The sequence below is a fragment of the Silurus aristotelis genome (assembly GCF_946808225.1).
Source record: "Silurus aristotelis genome assembly, chromosome: 16".
Taxonomy (NCBI): domain Eukaryota; kingdom Metazoa; phylum Chordata; class Actinopteri; order Siluriformes; family Siluridae; genus Silurus; species Silurus aristotelis.
Genome location: NC_139589.1, coordinates 22,182,079 through 22,203,711, shown reverse-complemented (window position 1 = coordinate 22,203,711; position 21,633 = coordinate 22,182,079). Strand labels below are relative to the sequence as shown.

The window sequence follows — 21,633 nt, the reverse complement described above, 5'->3', positions numbered from 1 at the left end:
ATAACACCTATGTATGATTTCCAAACAGACTAACGATTAATTATTAAACTTTCACTTTTCTGTCAAGAATTCCTCTAGATTTGCATTGGTTGAAAAAGGTCAGATGAGTTCTTCCACTCCAGCTTTGGTACACAATGTCTTCATGGATCTTACAGTGTGTCCAGGTGGGGTAACCATGTAAAATTAGGTAATAGCAGTGGTGAATGGATATTAAAAAACTAACAGCATAAAAAAAACACTATTTACTACTGTGTGCTTTCAAGCTGTTCAGCAAAACCTACAGGTGTGATGGTCAGGTGTCCACAAACTTTTGACAACACAGTGGATTTCCTAGTGAAAACTTTGCACACTCGTTTTAGCCTTATTTTAAGCAATTTAAGGCTGCTTTATTTTTCATTTTAGATTTACACCTTTTTTCTACACTTTCGGATGATTTTCCTGGTACATGTCCATTTAAGTTAAACTAACACAGCCGAGTACAGGAGTGTGTCTGGCGCATGCGCAGTGCCCCTCCACCGCCCTGTACTATTTGGCTAGTCATGTCGGATGAGGTAGCTGTTGTCTGTCCCTTGTCCGTTTTGAGATTAAAATAATAATAACATGTCCGTGTCTGACGACAGCGTGTCGTGTCCGAATGAAAACAGTGTCCCTGTTCATTCAGATTCGGCCTCTGTCTCAGAATCAGTGCTAACAAATACTAATGTCCATAGTTGTCATGTTGAAGAAGGTGAGTCCGGCACAGTAATTACCCACACATTTGTGTGCTAGCGGGGTAGAAAGATCCCTGTATATTATACATAATATAACTTTTAAAAAAAAGAGGCACCTTAATTAGTTTTTCACCAGATTCATCAGACACAGTTAACTTGTTCGAGATGGACTGGACTGAGCAGTTCTGTTAGCTAGCGCTGCTAAACCTAGCCATGCTAAGTCTTGCTAGCGTTAGCTGATTCATGGCTAACTCCCATCTCGCACTATCAGGCCTTTAGCGCTTTACTTCAGTTTTTAAAGAGAGGTTTAATTAAAAATTATAACTTCATTAGACAAAGTAGTTTAATATATTTTAAATCATTAGCTTAGCTACATATTACATAGTTTTATACGTAATTAGTAGCTTGTTATAGGGTTCAAACTCAAATGTCCTCAAAATGACGTCAAATATATACATTATATATACATTAAACATTATTATTATTATTATTATTATTATTTCAATTACATGGTAATTGGGCACCATTCAATTGCCTGCCTGAGTGCATTTAGAATAATGTAATTATATATATATATATATATATATATATATATATATATATATATATATATATATATATATATATAATCTCTGTTTTTTGTGTTTTATCATTAATGTTTTATCATTCTATAATTTTTTTAATTGAATTCTTGTACCTGAGGCCATTGAACTGCATCACACCTGTATAATGCACATTTGTGACCTGAAGTAAAATGATTAATATTTTATTCACATAATAATTGGACACTGTTCAGTTGTTAATGAGGACACTTAAGGACATTATACCTTGAAGTTTATCTCCTCAATTTTTAAGTACCTTTAATATATGTATATTATAGTAATATTCAAGGACACATCTTCTCCTTTAGTGGTTTTTATTCTTCCCAACACTGTACATTAATACCGAAGACATCCAAACTACGAAAGAACACTAATAGAATTACGTAGCAAACCCAAACGTGTAAAAACCCAGAATATGTTTAGTATTTACGATTCGTCAAAGTAGCCTCCTTTTCTCCTGATGACAGCTTTGCACACACTTTGGCATTCTGTCAGTCGGCCTCATGAGGTATTCACATAGAATGGTTTTCCAACTATCCTAAATTTCCAGAGGTGTTGAGTACTTGTTGGCTGCTTTTCCTTCACTCTCTGGTTCAACTCATCCTAAACCATCTCAACTGGATTTAGATCAGGTGATTGTGGAGGCCAGTTTATCTGATACAGCACTCCCATCACTCTCTTAGCCATGTCCACACTATTACTATTATGCATCCACATTGAGACAGTGTTTTTGGTCAACGAAAACGTAGCTTTTTAAAAACACTCTTCAAATTGTGTACACTTGAAAACGGCGTTATTTGGCGTCGCAGCGTGGACTGTGGAAACGGAGGTTTTTCGTCATTGGCACAACGCTTTAAAGAGCCAAACATGAAAGAAAAGGCCGGCGGAAATGACGCAGGTTGAAGCATCTTACGCTTTTCTCATGTGCAGTACAGAGACGTAATCATTCTCAGACGTTTCAGTGTGGATGAGAAACTTTTGGGAAATGACTGAAAACTAAAGAGTGGATGCCGTAAATGTTTACTACTTGAACTATGAGAAGCATTTATGTAAATCGGCATTTTGTGAGGCTGGAAATCGAATAAACTTATCCTCTGCAGCAGAGGTAGCTCTTGCGCTTCCTTTACTGGGATGGTCCTTGTGAGAGCCTGTTTTATTATATAATTGAATGGCTTTGGAGACTGCTTTTGGGGATGCATTTTAAGTTCTTGAGATTATTTGTATTGACTGACCCTCATTCTTAAAGTAATGATGGACTGCCATTTCCCTTTACTGAACTGAGTAATATGGATTTGTACCGTAGATGTAGCAGCACTAATCGGACTATTGACTCTGTACACACCATTTTCTTTGAACAAGTTAACTGAAAGTCTAAAGCACATTAAGAAAAAGAAATGTCAAAAAGCATTTTCTGACAAGGTGACTACCTCATGAATCGTGCCGAGTTTGCCAAGTTGTCATCAAAGCTAAATTTAGAGACTTTTGACAATATAAACATATTCTGGGTTGTTTAACACTTTTTATTTGTTAAGTACATCATTCTTTTCTATAGTTTGGATGTCCTCAGTATTACTGTACACTCTTGAAAATAACAACGATAAAGAAAATGCACTGAAGGGGAAGTGTGTCCAAACGTTTGACTGCTACTGTGTGTATATCAGGGGTGTAACGGTACATGTATTTGCAATGAAATCCTTTTTACATGCGGAACATCAGAGATAAAATCTTAGTTCCCTCAGGAACGTATTAAGTGGCGGACCTCAAGTTTGTAATTTGTAAAACACACGCACACACCTTCTTACACATCTTTATTACCCAGATGGGGTCCAACAAATGTAAACTATTTAATAACATTTTTCCATTTATTCGAGTTCATTGAATCAATTTCATTTGTGCCAATTTAATTGATTGCTCAATTTAATCAATATAATAAAGTGCATTGCATTAATTGTATTTATTCTATTTTATCTTTATAAAATATTATTTTATATATGATTTAACCAAGCTGGCTTTTTATTTAAAATCGTTTTAAAAATGTAAAACTCCTCAAATGTTGATCACAAATCATCACAAAATAAACTGCGGTAATAAAAAACGACAAGCAGTTTTGTTTTGCATTGCTTTTCCCCCGTAACCGTCTCGAAATTGTACTTAACCGTGAATTCTGTAGACCGTTACACCCTTATATATATATATATATATATATATATATATATATATATATATATATATATATATATATATATTACACACATACATACATCTTTACAGTATACAGTAAATCAATAAAAAAAATCACACATACACACGGTGACCTGCAGTGACAAAGTGATCACCTACTGCTGTGTTGTATATGACACATATACCTTGCATTACGTTTTCTTTGAAAGCATAATGAGATGTTCTCACTAGCATGGAAGTTCTAAAAGGATCAGAAATGTCTGGAAATCTCAGTCATTGTGTGGCCTTCTATGACGCTTGTCTAAAATCTAGTAATACATGAATGCTGTAGTTACCGATGGTTAAATATAATAATAGCAAAACTAATACAACAGGACAATGGACAGTGACTTCCTTCTTACATCAGACTGATATATTATAGAATATAGTCAGGATGTCCTAATCAGTATTAGTAGTATTACTTTAACTACCAAAAGCAACTTTAGCCTAAATATGAAGTACGTTTTACAGTTTAAACCCCAAAGATGTAATTATTCGGTGGAGTTGTTAATTGACCACAAATGCTCTGATTCTGTATGAAATTCTCGTGAAACACGTTCGATTTCTGAAGTTTTTGATTTGATTAAGTGCTAAGGAACAGTAAAGTAGTTTATTTTTCGATAATTCTTTTTTATTGAAGTTTTATGTGGCTGTAATCTACTTCTTCTTTTACTCCCCCCACCCAACATACATTTTTTTATTTCTTTATTTATTTGGAATTTATATATATATATATATATATATATTCAGTGTCCGGCGACACAAATCAAAAGGGGAGAAACGAGCTAAAATTGGGCTTTGGAACACCAAAAACTCAGTCGACCGCTAGTTAGAGTAAAGAATCTCACATGGCAGGAGACACCTACATCCTGGTCCTGACGTATTGTAAAAAAAAATTTAAAAATTAAATGCAGCGCGAAAATAGAAATATTAAGTTTTTTCGTATCACTCTCATTATCAGAAGAGTTTAAAAATTCAAAACCACCGTAACTCGGACTCTACCTGTACCACAGAGTGTTGCTGGTTTTACTGCTATAATCTTAAATCATACACTTAATTTGATAAAGATTTGATTACAGTTTGCTACAATTTGGCAAATGTGTAAAATTATGGCTGCTCCGAAAAATCCAATGAAATCGGTGGTTTGTTACGGTTTTGCATGCGACAGTCTGATGTGATCTACAATTTATTTGCATTTAATAACAATATAAATGAATAAAAAAATCGTGAGGTGTTGCTCTGTAATGCGCTGTGCAGTACATTAGACAGTCTGTTTATACGCGTTTATACCTTCACATGGCAACCCTCACCCAATCGTTTTAGTTTCTCTGCAGTATGATATGATGATGTCTGCATTACGTATAATGTTATTCTTGGTACTATCTATCTTTTTATATTTTTATTTATTTTTTTATGTTTTTATTATTGTTTGTACAGAAATCCAGAATGACAGTGAGCTTCTTAAAGGTCTCCTGACAGACACCTTTTGTCAGGTGTGTGATGCGGTGTTGATGTTTGAGTCTCAGAGGGTCTCTCACTATGAGGTTCGCGTGAGCTTTGACTTAATTATACGGCTTAGATGTTTGTACTTATTTGTGGATATCCTTTTTTTTTTTTAAACACTTGTTTTTATTTGTTAATCAGGGTAAGAAGCATGCACAGAGAGTTCGAATCTACCTTCAGTCAAAGAAAGCTGAAAGGAACAAGCTGAGCCATGAGAGCAGCAGCTTTCAGGTAAATTACCACAAGCATTTTTTTAATTTTTTTAAAGGAAACCTGTACCCCGATACACAGTGCATTTGAATTATTTGTCTGTATTTTTGTTAGAAATTAGTTGAATATGTAAAAAGGCATTCAGGGTGAATTATTATAATTTTTTTTACAGAGTGTTAACACAGATCCAGAGAAGTTCTGCGAGCTGTGCAACATGGTGTTTAGCTCGCCCGTGGTCGCCAAATCTCACTACGAGGGAAAGGTTCATGCCAAGAACACGAGGAAGTCCGGTGCCACAGCCTCTGAAGGTGTGCGATGCCAAAGGGCACCAATAATAATTTTGTCACTCCCGCTCGATTTGTATATTTCACTGTTTAGTAGTGGTGCAACGGATCACAAAACTCACAGTTCCGAAAAAGATTACAGCAAGAAAATGCTCCAATACGTGCGCTTTAAATGATGAGGGAGACTTTTCAAGTTCTTCCTCTCCTCCGCTAGCCTTTGTTCTTCATGGTAATGCATGACTGTTGTGTAGTTACAAAATGACTTAAAAAGCAGTATCAGCTGGAAAAAATAAAATAAAATTCTTTTCACGCTGCGATGGTTAAAAATAAAGATGAACCCGCAAGTTAAAAAAGATAAACAACGAATCGTTAAATGGTTTCACAGATTAACCACGATTCATTGCACCCCTACTGTTTAGTAGCGTATTATAATTCGTAAGTATCTTTGGCAGATGCCAGGACCTCTGCAAGTTCAGCGGCTCCTCCTGTTACCTCCTTGGAGGACACAGGGGAAGTGAGCGCTCAGAGTGACGTGGGTCAGGAGCTGAAGGAATGCACAGTTTCTGCTCCCCAGGGGGTCGACCTGAGTGACCCAGACAAATACTGCAAGCTGTGCACGGCTTTGTTTAACAACCCAACGATGGCCACCGAACACTACAGTGGACGCAAGCACCAGCGCAACCTGGCTCGCCAGGAGCCGCAAAGTAAGCTGGGAGAGCGGTCACGTGACTGTGTCAGTTACAGCTCATTAGATCGCATAAATGTTCATTTGGAAAAGCAGGCAACTCTTCAGTATCAATCTAAGTATTGATGAAACGAGCAGAACAAACTTTTAATAGAAATGATGGTTTCCGTGGGGTCTTAAAAAGTCTTTAAAAAGCAATAATCCAACAAAGATTGAAGTTTTAGGCATTAAAAATTCTTAAATTTGTTGTTTTAGGTGTTCAATTATTTTAAAAAGGTCTTTATTTTCCGATTTCCATGTAACGCTACCCCTAATGCTTATTAAAATGCTCTCGAAGAAGCTTTCTGTTACTGTTGGGAATCTCTTTTGGATTCTACCACAGACATCAAAACATTTTATTTATTTTTTTTTACTTTCACAAAGTTTAGCTTTTACTTGCGAAGTGCAAGTTTAAGCGATACTTGGCTTGAAAAAATGTCATGTATTCGTGTATGTTTTTGATGTGATATAGGTCTTTAATTCTTAGTGGTCTTTAAAAAGGTCTTAAAAAGTATGAATGCAACCGTTGGGGGAAAAGGGGTGGGGGATGTGCATTTCATTTCCGGCAAGTTTTTGCAGGGTTCATCTTCGTTTGTTCTAACTTGCTGTCCCGATGTACACAGGATGATGTCCTTTGGCACACTGACCTATGAAGTTCGGTGCTCCCTGTGACTGTACATGCAGCTTTGTGCTGCCATCTGTTGGCGTGTTACAAAACTACCTCGAAAATTTAATACCGATTCGAATTATTTTTTAATTTTTTAATTTTAATTTTTTTTTTACTTTTAAATATTTTTTTGATGTGGCACTTAAATGGTGTCATCATTTGGAAATGCAATTTTCCTATTTATTTTATTCTTTATCTGGTTTTTCTTTTTCTAGCAAACTCCCAGACATGTCTACTCTGCAACCTGACCTTCAACTCCATAGACACGTATCAAGCTCACATGAAGGCCAATAAACACGACATTAAGTAAGCCGGGGTTTTGTGTATTTGATCATTTAGAGCAACTACGCTTTAAGTTCATCCAGGTTGACCATTCGCTTCCTCTTCCATCTCAGAGAAAAGAAGCAGCAAGAAGATGTCTGCAAGAAGAAGGTGTACGGCTCGTTCCAGGACGAGCTGGCAGACTACATCCAGGTGCAGAGGTCCCGGGGACTGGAACCCAAAATGGGGCAGGGATCTGAACCTCAGGTCAAAGAGAACGAAGCAGACGAGAGTGCAGAGTGTCCTGACCAGCCCCAGGTTCTGTCTTTCCAACCTCGTTTTCCTGCTCCGGCTTTCCGAACCCAGCCCTGGCGCCCACCGTTTCCTCCCCACCCCGGTCTCGCGACTTTCAGAGGGAGATTGCCGGTGCCGAACCAATGGGATCAAGGTTACTCATCCTACCCTCCTCCACTCATCCCCGGGCTAACCGGAAAAGCACTGCGTAGAGGGAGGAGCCAGGAATCGCTCAGCTCTTCATCTTCGCTCTCAGACTCCTCTTCTTCGTACAGTAGCACAAGCAGCAACAGCAGCGAGGACAGGAGAGACAGGCGGAGGAAAAAGAGACGAGAGGGAATGAAGAAGAGAAGAGAGGATGCGGACAACCCCGAAGAGGATTTGCGGAGAAGGAGGAAGAAGAGGAGAAGGAAGGAGGACGGGGGCACGAAGAAACCAAAAACACAAAGAGAAAGCTCCGACGAAGATCACGGAAAAAGAGGGAAGGAGAAAAGGCATAAAGGAGTCGCAAAGAAGAGAAGGAGCGAAGAGGACGAAGGAGAGTGGAACAGATCGAAAGGAGACAGAGAAGGACTTAAAGAAGAAAAAGCAAAGCACAGAAAAGAGAAAAAGAAAGCGAAGGACACAGAGGACAACAGGACGGAAGAGGAAAAGCTCTGGGATGCAACCATTTTGGGGAGCTTCTGATAGACCCGCGCTTATTCAGCCTACATAAGCAAATTAAAGATTCAGGTGAAATTACTAATTCACATTTAGGTTTTTTTTTTTTTTTTTTTTTTTTTTTTTAATAAAACAAACTTCTTAACACTACCAGCAAACTTTTTTTGGGTTTTTTTTTTTTTTTAATCAACAAATGGATTTTTTTTCCTTTGTGGTGTAGCTGCCTCAACCTTCTGCTAGTTTTGCACAAGTGGAATAATTCAGGCATGATTATATGTTAGAGTGAGCAGAGTGTCTTCTACAAATAATCAAATAAACTCTGTATACTTTGAATTATATATATATATATACACACACACATAAAAAAAATTGGATAAAAAATAAATAAATAAATAATAAACAAAATTATAATAATATATATATATTGCGCTTCATATTTCCTTGCACTGAAAGAGTGACTTGGATAAAAAAAAAAATATATATATATATATATATATATATATATATTATATATATTTTTTATTTTATTATAATTTTTCTTTCAATCCACGTCACCCTTTCAGTGGTCATGCTAAAGGTCTGTGTGCAGAGCGGTAATCAGTATTCACACATTTTCTATGTATATATAAACTTAACATGTACACATAATGCTTGTTTTCTTTTCTTCTAATATCAATAATTCAGCATTAATAAAAGATATGTGTAATACAGTATATATAAAGTTTGTGGACTCCTGATCTTAAGATGCAGATGTGCATTTCTTTGAACATCGCATTCCACATTTAGTCCCCATTTCCTTTGAAGATTTGTGTGAGTGCAGTTCACAATCATCCTAAAGGTGTTCAATAGGTTTGAGGTCAGAGCTTTATAGCAGGAAATCTCAAACAGGTTTATGTCTCGTAGTTGTAGTGAAGGAAACATTTTTATAGTACTGCATCTAAAGACAACCTATACAATTGTGTGTATATACGTCTCAAGCATGGACGTGTAAAAAAAAAAAAAAAAAAAACGACCTATTAATATCTGCCACACTTTAAAAATGTAGAAATCCTCACAGGGGCGAATACACAGCAATCTAGTGATCTCCAAACAGGTGCAGTGACCAACTGTGACTCACAGAGGTGCTGTTTGCCTGCAAGAGAACGTCCTGTACTGCATGTCTCAGCAAGGAAAAACTCACGTTTGCTAATGTTGTACTTCTAACAGTGAGTGAACACTGTATGATTTTTAGACAAGACAAGACCTTTATCAGTATGAGTTTTTTTCCAGCTTAGAAATTATTACTCGCTCGTCATTATGGGAAAAGTTCTTTATTATTGTTTGAAGCTGCGCCATTATGCAAGTGTGTATGCCTGAGTATATTTTTGTCATGTATGACAGGTGCATTTGGGGCAAATGAGGCCACTTGGCTTTCAGAGTTCACACCTGGCTCTTGGGTTAGACCTCATTTGCCCCAAATGAAAGGATGAAGTACTGAAACATAGAGTAGTGCACAGCCCAAAAAATATAAACACACTGGATATTTAAAGACGTTCATTGAAATTTTATGATGTGAAATTGAAATTAGGGCAATAATCAGGACAAAGCACTCGTCAGCAACCTTTCGTCTTGAAATAACTTAAATTCCACATTGCAGAAATGCCACAAGGTGTTGGATTATTTCCTTCTGGTTTCTGGTCGACACTGTTATCATGGGATTACATTTGGGGCGAGTCTGAAGTATGCAGAGCCGACTGATCTCATTTTCATGTTCATAAGAGTCATTCTGACATGCTTTTCTGTTCACCACGGTGGTAAAGAGTGGTAGCTTTCGAATGAGGTCAAACCTATCTGGATTTCTTCTTCTTTCGGCTGCTCTCGTTAGGGGTCGCCACAGCCGATCATCCGTCTCCATACCCCCCCATGTCCTCTACATCTACCTCTTTCAGACCTACTACATACATGTCTTTCCTCACCACATCCATAAACCCTATCTGGATACACACACACACACACACACACACACACACACTATACATACACTGTATATATACTGAAATTTTTTTTATATTATGACCTACCTGCAGAACTGCCACTCAGTGGATGTTTTTTGTTTTTCTCACCATTATGTATGATACAAGTTTTTTCCTCATTCTGCTGTTTTGATGCCTTCGATTTGTATCTGCATGGTTGCATGCACTGCACAGCTGTTATATGATCGGCTGATTGGATAACGGCACAAATATATTGGTGTCGAATGTGTGGTAGATATGAACGTATGTGGAATTGAGAGCATATGTGGAAATGATTTTATTCCATACAGCAAGAGAATAGTTCACTCCGCTCGAAGATGTCAACGTCATCATATTTTCTCATTTTACCATCTTTTATATGATTAAAAACCAGGATAAAACAATTTTATTACAAAATCTGAATTTCCGTTGACTTTCTGTCCACCGTGCTTCCTGATATCGATGAAGTGATTAATATTCATGCTGTTAGGATGATTTAGGATATAACGTGGAAGACGTTAAAATAAAAGATTCAATAAGTTCATAATGCTGCTGCTCTAAACGTTCTCACAACTTTCCAGAGTTCCAGATGTTCGAAGCCTTTTCACAAGAAAAACCTTGAAGCCAGAAGTGCACACAAGCATCGGCGGCACGTTCGGCGAGGCTCAGAAGCCCCCTGAGATCTCGTGTTTTCAAACAATCGTGTGGTTACGTTCCCAGTGTTTCAGTCGAACCTTCGACCCTCTAGACGCGTGTTCTTCACCCACATCCTCCTCTCTGTACGACCCTCTCACGAGCTCACAAGCCTCTGAAGACCTGTAACTAAAGCTGGGGGGGGTTGTAACGACTTGAAGACTGCAGCCCAAACTCCCACATGAAGCCTCTTCTCTTAGAACCGTTTCTCAATTTCAGTGTTGAAAAATTTATTTAGGCATGTTTACGTTGTTTTCCAAAGGGCTTCATACTGTCTGTCTGTCTGTCTGTCTGTCTGTCTGTCTGTCTGTCTGTCTGTCTGTCTGTCTGTCTGTCTGTCTGTCTGTCTGTCTGTCTATAGATAATGTAGATAGATATATAGTTTACAAAGACAGATAGTATAAATAAAAAAGAAGGTAGGTGTGATTAAAAGTAGGTTATTTTTATTGTCTAAAAATATAAAGAATTGAATAAAATGTTTAAAGAATGTTTATTTAAAAAAAAAAAAAAACTTTCAAAACAAAAAGAAATACATTTTTTGCACATTTGGATGCTAAAATATTTACCTGACTGGAGACGGGTGTTTGCATGGAAACATGAATTTCCTGAAGTTAGTCGAGTTTGCTGACAAAATGTAGTACTTTTATATTGCACTGCATTTGCATACAAGGCCACCAAATTAGCATCAAAATGATTAACAATGGGATTCTATCTAAATTTCATTTCATGAAAGTGGTTGCTGTCCACTGTGTTCATTCATTTAATACAGTTTTTAACGTTTTTTTTGTGAACAACCGAAAAAATATGGTAATAACTTGGGTAAATTATTCAATATAATTAAAGCTTAAATTAAAATATGGCCAATTTTCAACAGTCTGTGTATATAAACACGGTTAAAACTTCAAGAGATTTCCAGACATCATAAATGAGATCAGACTGTTTATTTTTTCCCCACATTTTAAGGATTTTACCAATATATTTATATATATATATATTTCGGATTTATTAAAATTTCATTATTGAATCTAAGAAAGAAAATAAAAAATCACTAACTAAAGTCTTTCCCCAGCTTACAGCATGTACATGATCTGCTCTAGGCTCTATAAATTTATATTAATCACATCGAATTGTACATTAGAGCTACTAGATTTCAATGTATACTGTAGAATACTAGTATACGGCATGCAAAATTTAATTCTGATTTGTTTATGTCCCTGTGCTCATTTGCATATTTTGCATTCATGAATTTACACACCAAAACCCAATAGGCCTTGAATAATTAGATAAGTGAAGAAAATCAGAACCATGTTAAAAAAAAACTATTATTCATTACTAATGTTGTTTGCACTCTGTTGTCTCTTTGCATTTGCATTATTGTGGTACATGCGTTTTTAGTTTACTTTATAATGATTTTGATCTCTGTATAATTACCTAATGGACATTTTTTACCTTTTTGCACAATGCTATCTGTCTGCTATCTGTCTAGCATCATTACTAGCAGCTCTTCTGGTTAGATGCTAATCTAATGAGGCACAAATTATTTTCTTTATCAAATATTATAATTTTAACAGTCAGTATTGTAAGTTAGATTTGAAAAAGTTGGGACAATATAAAAATATCAATATTCTGATTAAGGTGTAGAATGTTACTGGTATCGTCATTATCATTTTTAACACTGCATCAGCTCCATTGCTACTTCCAGGCTATGATTCTTTACTAAACACAAAAATCATATTTTCTTGTTCCTGGATTGATGGTGATATATTTTTTAATCTTTGAAATGAAAACTACATCACATGCAGCTTCTGAGGTGAAACTGTGAAACGTTTGGCAACATGCCGTTTATTCTGGCACGTTTTTATCTTGACATTTTAATCGGATCTTTTCTGTCACATTAAAACAGCTAGTCACATTAAAACTTTTTTTTCAACCCAAATCTACATACGGTTCCTGCACTAGTTCGAATGAAAGACGACCCCCGCCGCTTTGGCATTTATATAAAACCTCTACTCCATTTTTAAAGGCATAAAAATTACACCGAAAGCACTGTTTGTGTGGTTTGCTCCAACTCCACTAGTGTGGATGTTGCAGGCTGCTGGTGGTGTGCTGCAGATGTTGGGCGAGGTCACACACCTGGGCACAAGTTAGCATGGAGCATGCAGGCAGAACGATAAGGTTTACTCTGAATATCATGCTGGTGTGTAAGCATTTAGTGAATTCGTTGGGAAGACCGTGGAAAAATTATTTATGTATATATGTGTGTATGTAGAAATAAAGTATATGACATGGTAAATTGGTTAAAAATAAGAAAATATCACATTAAAATGTCATACCATGCAATCTACTGTTACTTTGCAAAATACACCATTAAAGAGTGTATTTTTTTTAAATTTAGTACAAATATTTGCTTGTAAAGGACCGAAATCTAAAGTTAAACAAGTAAACAATAATGACAGAATCTATGTTCTGTTTGTGTGTGTGTGTGTGTGTGTGTGTGTGTGTTTGTGTGTGTGTGTGTGTGTGTGTGTGTGTGCGCGCGCTCTTTGACTCTCTGCACTGAGTGGTTGGCTCAACACACTTCAGTTCCTCCCTGCGGTGTGACATAAGAAGAAGAAAAAGAAGAAGGAGGACGGGCCCCAGAAGCACTAAAGCAAATACACACTCGCATACACTCACACACACCCAATAGTGGCAACACATCTGCATGCCTGAAGATAATGACATCCCTCAGTCACCTCTGGAGCGTTCTCTGCTTCCTGACAGCAGGTACGAAATTTCCAAATGAAAATCGAATGACATCGAACACTTCAAATTCATTAATGATTATGAAAGAAATCAGGGTGAATTGTCAAAAAATTATGTTTATATTATTAATCTCAATTCATTCAGAATGAATCCTTTTGTGTGGGCATGTTCATGCTTTTTGAACTAATGTCTAGTTAGAGAGATGCAGTTTTTTGATTGTTGGCAGCGACACGGATGTCATAAGGGATCAACACTAGGCCCGATGACGATTTTCTTTTTAAATCCTGAGTGAAATATTAATATGATATAATGCCCAGCTTTAGTGTGAAACTCCAGAAACAGTCAAATGTAATTGTTTTATAGAAATAGTGTAAGTGTATGTTCTCTAGGAGTTTGCAAGCGGCCAGCAAAGAAGATTAAAACAGTCTAATATGCATAGATGGCGATTTAAAACGGATTCTATGCAAACACTGATTTTACACATATACACCAAGTATACTCCTGCATATACTGTTTATAAGCACTGTACACAGATTCTACGCTTATATACTGATTATATGCTTATATACTTTTTAAACACCATGCACTAATTATAAGATTATATACTGGTTATAAGACCTTATATAGTTCTTAAATAGTATATATATATCCTGCTTATATGCTAATTTTAAGTTTATATACTGGTTATAAGCACAATATTTATTGGTTTAGTATATTGAATACTGTATACAGAATAAAATTTTATACATATACATATACAGTTCGATTATTCACATATATACGGTTTTGAAGTCTAAATACGCTAAATGATTAGAAGAGTATCTACTTATAACGAAAAGACTGTATACAGATTAAAGGCTTATACAATCAATATACGTATATCCGAATACCCGATTGTATGTTCGACATCCTTATTATAACTATATATTATAATTAAAAGCTCTAAATTATAGATCTGTGTGCTGACTGCAAGATACAGAACGTCTAAACGATTCTCGTGTATATTTTGCGTCAACGCCAAGGGTTTTTTTGTGTTTCCTCAATGTATTTATTTACATGCTTTATTTGAATCCTGTTTGATTTGAACCTAATAATGAATTATTTCACTCAGATTTTTACACCACTTAGATTTGTGTGTCTCCTTCGTAAAATGATTATGTCAGCATATTTCTCTGAGCGGTTTGCAGCCGTGTGAATCACAAAGAGACGAGTGAAGGAACGAGACGTTTTGCAACCTGTACAATGTTATACAAGGCCTCCTTTTTTTTTGGAAATTTTGCAATTTCAGCTCTTACAAAATAATAGTGGTAAATGGAAACAGGTTTATTTTGGTGAATGGGTTTGTTACTTTTTTACTTACTTGTTTTTCCAGTCTGTTGTTGCACAAGTTGTGGTTCAGCGTGTGTATACAATATTACGTGCTGTGTAAGAATTCAATCACACGAAGTGTCCTGTTCGAGGAAAGTCGTATTAATCGATTTGTCTTGAAGTGTTTTATTCCTCTTACACCACAGCAGTTTGTGAAACGAGAATTTATTGCATAATGAAATGTATTTTTTATCCATTTAGAGTTGCAGTTAATGTTAAGGAATGCTAAGTTAAGTATCCTCTTAATCCTGAGGACGTTTTGGAGCTGATGATTTTTATTTTTTTGGATAGACGCTTGAAAACATTGAAAATAATCCAAATGAAGTACGGACTTATGCGTTGCTTTTAACGCATTAACGATTGGATATTCCAAGTTTAAAAAAAAAATGCATGTATTTTATATTTACATGTTTATCACGGCTGCTGATTCTGGAAAAGGAACCAAGATTTGTTCTTTAACTTGTCCTATTTTGTCCATGTGTTCAGTTTCTGCAGTAATAGTGCGCTACCCGAGCATCAACAGCTCCGAAACGCTGACCTGCACCTGCCCGGACCACCAGTGTCAGAAGGTGTTATGGTACCGCTATCTTCACAACAGCGGCACACCTGAGTTCCTCGTGTCCACCAACAATTTAAACAGTGCGCACTATGCGGAAAAACTTAACCAAGGCCGCTTCAGGACAACTGCTAGCGAGGAGAGGAAGATGCTGTACACACTGCGCGTCACCGGCATCCAGAACGAAGATGCAGGTTTCTACTCGTGCGTCCTCGTCAGTCAGAATTCAGCACAGGATCCCAAAGATCTGATGCCTGAAGGATACTACATCAGGCCTGGAGGTCTCTATTCTCTTCTCAATCAATTCCATAAGTTCTCTCAATTTAAGAAGCATGCTGAGGAATCTGTTCATCTGCAACATAGGGGTTCAAACTGAATCAGTAAATACAGTAGATACTTTGAATTCATTTCGGTTTTCCAAATCCAGAAATCCAGCTGGTGCTTTGGATCTGTATCCGTAATGAGCAAGCTGTAGAAAATCGAAACAACTTCTTGTAAGAAATGATGGAAGGAATCCGATTCAAAGGTTCCTCCAATTCCAAAAAAAAGATTTCAGGTTATTATATAATATTGAATCGTATTTATTTATATTGCACAGTAACTACAGTAAATAGAATAAGAATTTCAGTGAATGATAAAAGAGTGACTTGAGAGTAAATGGTGAACCTCTTCTATGGCTTCGAGATTTTGGAGGTAAAGCAGAATGTGTGTTTAAAAATACCAGACAAGTCCTTGTATATTCTCAGCAGTATCTGTCCACAGAAGTAACGTGTTCCTCAGTAATTTATAAACCATTCTGTAAAACTTGTGGTTAAAATGAATCCCAAAAGCAACACATTTCAGCTCAGTGAATCCTTGGGGTTTTACTTTACAGCTTTATATAGTGTCAAATGTATTTATTGTTGATTGTTCTTTCTAGTCGTCACAAACACTCTGGCTCCTGCGACCGTGAAAAATCCGAGGCATGTGAACCGTCCGGGTAACAACTGCAAGCCTATTAGTCTGAAAGGTACACGCTTGTTGGATGTAAAACGATGTGTATTGAATGTGGGTTAGTGAATCCGCTACTTTGTGAATGAAATGTGTGTCTCAATGTATGTTCTGTTTAATGTGGTCACGTTTCAGGTTGTAAGTCTCTAGTACTTTGGTCGGGCATCGGTGCTGTCCTGCTGCTCGGGGTGATCCTGATCTTAACACTGTATTACTTTAGCAGTGAGTATACTGTACACACACACACACACACACACACACACACACACACACACACACACAGACAAGACAATTGGACCAGATGCTGAAATATCTTAATGAAGCTTAATTTATAGTTTCTTCAATGTTTTGAATGGTAGCTTTCCAGCATTAATGGTTCTCTCAGCATTGCCATTTTATCAGGTCACGGTGTGGGGAATTTGGAGGATCCATTTCCCCCATCATCTCCCACCATGATTTCTAGGAATGCATTAAAAGTACAAAATAAAAGTCTTCGCCACGACGGAGTAAATCTTATTTCCCCCCATGTTGTTTGATTTGGCTTGTGCTGTCAGGTTGTAATAATCAATCTAGACAACAATCTAGGCAGTGATACGAGATTATTAAAAAGAAAACAAAGGTTTCATGTTATTATATAATGTATAATATTCAGATTGAATTAAATTACTCAGTAACTACAGTGAAATTAAAACACAAATTCTTATTCTCTATCCTTTTATTTTATATTACATATATATTATACAATATAATTGACTGGTTCTTGTGAACCCTAATACACGATGTCACAGTAACACTAATTTATATACATCAATTACTATACAGTGCATACAAAGACTTCTGAACAACACTGTAATGTACCACAATGTAGATGAAATAGCGACATATGAATATGTAAGCGAGGTTCATTCTGTATTCAATGTGGCTGAATTTCAATACCTTTACAAACAAAATTCCCCATCATATAATAATGAATCATTTACTGCCTAAACTTTGATTTTGTTAGACCTGGCTGCAAAATTACATCTATGAATAAAGGCGGATAAATATAAATTTACACATCTGTGGAAAACACATGGAATCTACAGTATTTGTTAAATCGGTGTGCTGCTGTGTTTTTCTGTAAAAATTTGGCATATATAAACATGTAAGTGAGGTACATTTTTTCAACAGGAAAAAACATGAATATTATAGAAGAGGAAACAGGCCAGGGTGTACAGTTTCTCAGAAAATAATGAAGCTACATCCAATCCCGCTCCAAGTTTGCCTGTTTGTTAGCTGTATAATTTATTTTACAATCTATTGTATTGTTTACTGGGTCTGTGTATTGTACGTCTTGATGCCTGAACAATTCTTTTGTGACTTTACATCCGTCTGTGATAAAGCAAATAACAAAGCCTATTTAACGTTTGTTCCTGCATATGTTTTCGCTCTTTTTGAGAGAAAAAAATTATATTACTGTGAACCACAACATCCTTTGTTGTGAAGACATTCCTGTTCCTATTCGCACTGGAGACTCCTTACAAGAAAACCTCTCTGTCATCAAACTTGCTTTTTGCTCACATTTTTGGAGTACCTGCAGTGTCCATTATACAAAATTAGAGGTTGCTATCGAAAAGATGTATGTATTAAGACAAGAGCATTATATTTGGAATATTTTGACCAATCAGAGTTGAGAATTCACTCACAGGCATTGTGGTATATAAAAGTTTGATAACAATGCCTGCTTCAGAGAGAGTTCTATAATGTGTGATTTCTTTCTTTTTTTTTTTTTTTTTTTTTATATATATATATATATATATATATATATATATATATATATATATATATATATATATATATATAAGTAACATTATTCCACTTGATAATATTAGACCTTTTATTTCATTGATCTACTTTAAATCTCTATTATAATAAGAATCTTATATTTGTATGCATTTTATATACCGTGGTCCCCCAGAACTCGCGCCTTCTACGTTCTAATACCCCCTGAGTTCTGAAAATCCGCGAATTTTGGATGCACCCCGCAGCCCCTATGGTACCTTAATGAATTAATCTACACATTATCACTTTAATACAATGTGTTTTAAAAAAAATTATGAAATTTGTTTGTGAAAACAGTTTAAAATGTTATTCCCAACATTCCTGAACATTTGGTCCCGCTACAGATTTCCATGAATTTTAAGATAATCCACAACTTGCTGTTAGTCAGGTTTGAAATAAAAACCTGCGAATTCCGAACCGTGAATTATCAGGGGTTTGACTGTATTATGTTTACGACGTGAACCTATAACATAAACTATGATGTCTTTCTTCTGAAAACAGGACTCCCGAAGAAGTGCAGACATCACTTTGCTAAGTGAGTTTTAGATGTACTAAAACTTTCCTTTTTTTTCTTTTTCTTTTTTTTTTTTTTTTGTTGTTTTTTTTTGTTTGTTTTTTTTTTATATTGGTTTTGAAAAGAAGTGTAATTTCTTATCTATCATTCGCACAATCTCTAATTCAGTTTTTACCGTCATAATCGTGTGTAGTTACTTTGAGAGCTGCTGGGCTCTGCAAATGCTTTTATGGATGATGGAAACAGATCATAGTTTGTTTAGTTTCCAGTTTTTGGGGTGCGGAGAGCCCTTTACCACTTTAACCACATCAGTACAGATTTAATTTACAAACAGAATCAAAAAGTTCAAATATTCTGCTTATTGCTATATTAGAAACTGTGCTGATATCGCTATTTATTGGCACCTTATTTATTGTTATGACTGAACCTTCCAGCAACATTAGGTCAAAGCTCACCTTATGTTCGGTTTGGTATTAAGCAGATGCCCACACTAGGGCCTGTGGGATAAATTTGGCCCATAGTGATCTTTTGATTTTTCAGCCCATGGCTCAAGTATGATTTTTGGCCCTTCATGGGAAAAAAGTTTGGGCACCTCTGGTATTATGGTTCAGGATAATGCTATTTAATTCAAGCAATCACATTAATTACTAATAAAACTTTCTGATTAATAAATTAGCTTGATTTTTGAAAAAAAAAAAAGGTTTTGGCTTGATTTCTGCACAATTTCTTTTGTTCAATTTGTTAAATAAGCAATCTTTGATTGTCTTGTGTTTTTGTTTTTTTTTTGAAACGCAGAAAGCATCAGCTGAAATGAGACGAGATGAGATGAGATGAGATGAGATGAGATGAGATGAGACGAGCTGTCCGGGTTGGAGCACATCACTCCGTCATGGCGAAGATTTTTTTCTTTCCTGTAAATGAATCATATGTACAAAGAAACATGCTTTTATTTCCTTTTTTCAAAGCACTTTTGCCCATGGCCTTTCTTTATGCATGAATCAGAGACTATTGATCATGGTGATGGTTCAGTCTGCATTTTTTCCCCCTCAGTTCTCTGTAATGGTGTCTTTACTGGTATTTATTGCGTCTGCAAAACGCTTTTATTTCAAACAACTTCGTGATTCAATAGTTTTTTATTTCCGTGGCTGATATTTTTCCTCACAGCCTTTGAAATAGTAAAGTATGAATAGTAGTACTTTTGATTATGGATTGTATTTGCTAGTGATAAAAACATGGTTTAGGAAAATGCTGTATGTGTAAGTATGTGTGTGTGTGTGTGTGTGTGTGTGTGTGTGTGTGTGTGTGTGTGTGTGTGTGTGTGTGTGTTTTTGAAGAGGATTCTGTTGGATGTTTAAAGCAGTCCCTCTCCTTATTAAAATTACTTTCATTTAAAACATAAAAAAAAAATCAGCACGAAGTTTTCTGCAAATACTCATTACCAGCATCAACAACTTCAAATGTAACATTGAAGAAAGCAATCAAATGTCTTCCTGTTCCTAACATGACGTTCATTATTTTCTGAGCAATGTGTTTTATTCCTCTTATCCTACTGACGCATGTCAAAGATGACATTTTTTAATATATTAAGGTAATACATTTTCTCTATTATAATGGCTTTTTTTATCCATTTATATATACACATATATTTACATGTAAGCTTTGTAATGAGTAACCTCCATGTGGACAAGTTGTTTCTTTACAAGACGCTTATTTTCTTCTCTCAAAAAGTTAATAAGACATGCAACTTGTCACGTGACAGAGAAACATTTCCGTGCTGAAGCCTTTCCTGATTTATAAAGACTTTTTTACAGCTTTAGCTTTGACTGTTAGAAAATGCTGACACTGGTGACTTCTTTGTCCTGTTGGGCTCTTAAACAAGTGCTCAGTTGTAAGTCGCTCTGAATAAGGGGCTGGCAAATGCCATAAAAGAAGAACAATAACCCGTGTGTGTGTGTGTGTGTGTGTGTGTGTGTGTGTGTGTGTGTGTGTGTGTGTGTGTGTGTGTGTGTGTGTGTGTGTGTGTGTGTTTGAGGGGTAAGGGGTACACTATGAAAGCTCTTATCATAGAACCCATATTGTATTTGACTAATGAGAGGTCTTCAGTTGGTTACAGGAAATGAAGCAAAACTTTTGACCAATCAGAATTGAGGACAACATATCAATTAATATAAGAACTATTCTATTCAGTGTGCTAGCTAGCTACAGGAGCTAGCAGGCTAAGGTGTGACATTTTTGCTAAACCCAATAAAATAAAAAGTACAGCAGAAGAAATTTCGAGCTCGGGTCATGGCTGAACAATGAAACATTTTTATAATCATGTGATCCTGCATAATGTAATGCAAAATATAAATATGCTCGGAAGTGTCTGGATGAATAGTTAGTGTTAGCGTTAGCTCTTCCACCAGAAGGCTATTAAAGGGTTTTTTTGTGAATTGTTTAATATAATCTATATAATCTATCTATCTATTTTTCTACGTTCCTGAAAAATTTGATGTGTGATCTTTACTCATGCCTGAACTACAATCAATGATCATGTGATTTAAATGCTAGTGCTATACAGTGGTCCCCCAGAACTCGCAGGGGTTACGTTCAAATTCACAAATTTTGGACGCACTCTCCGCAGACATTGTTTCACTTTAATACAATAATCTGTATTAAACTTTTTTAAAATAAAATTTGTTAGTAAAAACATAGTTTAAAATGTTATTCGTAACGTTCCTGAACATTCGGTCCCGCTGCTGATTCCCACAAATTTGAAGAAAATCCGCAATTTGCTGTTAGTCGGGTTCCAAATGAGAACCCGAGCCGCGAATTATCGTG

The 21,633-nt window shown here is 36.0% G+C and overlaps 2 protein-coding genes across 6 annotated transcripts; both read left to right on the top strand.

The window, feature by feature from the left end:
- Positions 1–511: 511 nt before the first annotated feature.
- zmat1 (zinc finger matrin-type 1) lies at positions 512–8,247 on the top strand. 3 transcript variants are annotated; one of them, XM_083564144.1, is made up of 7 exons: positions 512–727; positions 4,970–5,025; positions 5,177–5,266; positions 5,418–5,553; positions 5,982–6,233; positions 7,136–7,226; positions 7,316–8,247. In XM_083564144.1, exons 1-7 carry the CDS (start codon positions 601–603, stop codon positions 8,160–8,162), a joined length of 1,599 nt encoding a protein of 532 aa, XP_083420270.1. In that variant the 5' UTR covers positions 512–600; the 3' UTR covers positions 8,163–8,247. The 3 variants fall into 3 exon arrangements, with proteins under 3 accessions (XP_083420270.1, XP_083420269.1, XP_083420271.1); XM_083564143.1 differs by having other exon boundaries at positions 4,970–5,076; XM_083564145.1 differs by lacking the exon at positions 4,970–5,025 and having other exon boundaries at positions 519–727.
- A 4,174-nt stretch (positions 8,248–12,421) lies between these two features.
- Positions 12,422–20,434, top strand: cd8b (cd8 beta; the record flags this gene model as incomplete). Of its 3 annotated transcripts, none has more annotated exons than XM_083563818.1 (6): positions 12,422–13,585; positions 15,419–15,769; positions 16,408–16,497; positions 16,614–16,700; positions 18,801–18,834; positions 19,639–20,434. In XM_083563818.1, the coding sequence occupies exons 1-6, from the start codon at positions 13,537–13,539 to the stop codon at positions 19,640–19,642; spliced, it is 615 nt and encodes a 204-aa protein (XP_083419944.1). In that variant the 5' UTR covers positions 12,422–13,536. The 3 variants fall into 3 exon arrangements, with proteins under 3 accessions (XP_083419944.1, XP_083419945.1, XP_083419943.1); XM_083563817.1 differs by having other exon boundaries at positions 12,423–13,585; positions 19,609–20,434; XM_083563819.1 differs by lacking the exon at positions 19,639–20,434 and having other exon boundaries at positions 18,801–18,838.
- Positions 20,435–21,633: the final 1,199 nt, after the last annotated feature.

What these genes read in the sequence shown, in the direction of transcription:
- zmat1 (XM_083564143.1), top strand. Translation starts at nt 601, where the DNA reads ATGTCCGTGTCTGACGACAGCGTGTCGTGTCCGAATGAAAACAGTGTC. An exon ending in AGAGGGTCTCTCACTATGAG is followed by an intron (nt 5,077 to 5,176) that starts GTTCGCGTGAGC and finishes TTTGTTAATCAG; the next exon opens with GGTAAGAAGCATGCACAGAG. An exon ending in GCCAATAAACACGACATTAA is followed by an intron (nt 7,227 to 7,315) that starts GTAAGCCGGGGT and finishes CTTCCATCTCAG; the next exon opens with AGAAAAGAAGCAGCAAGAAG.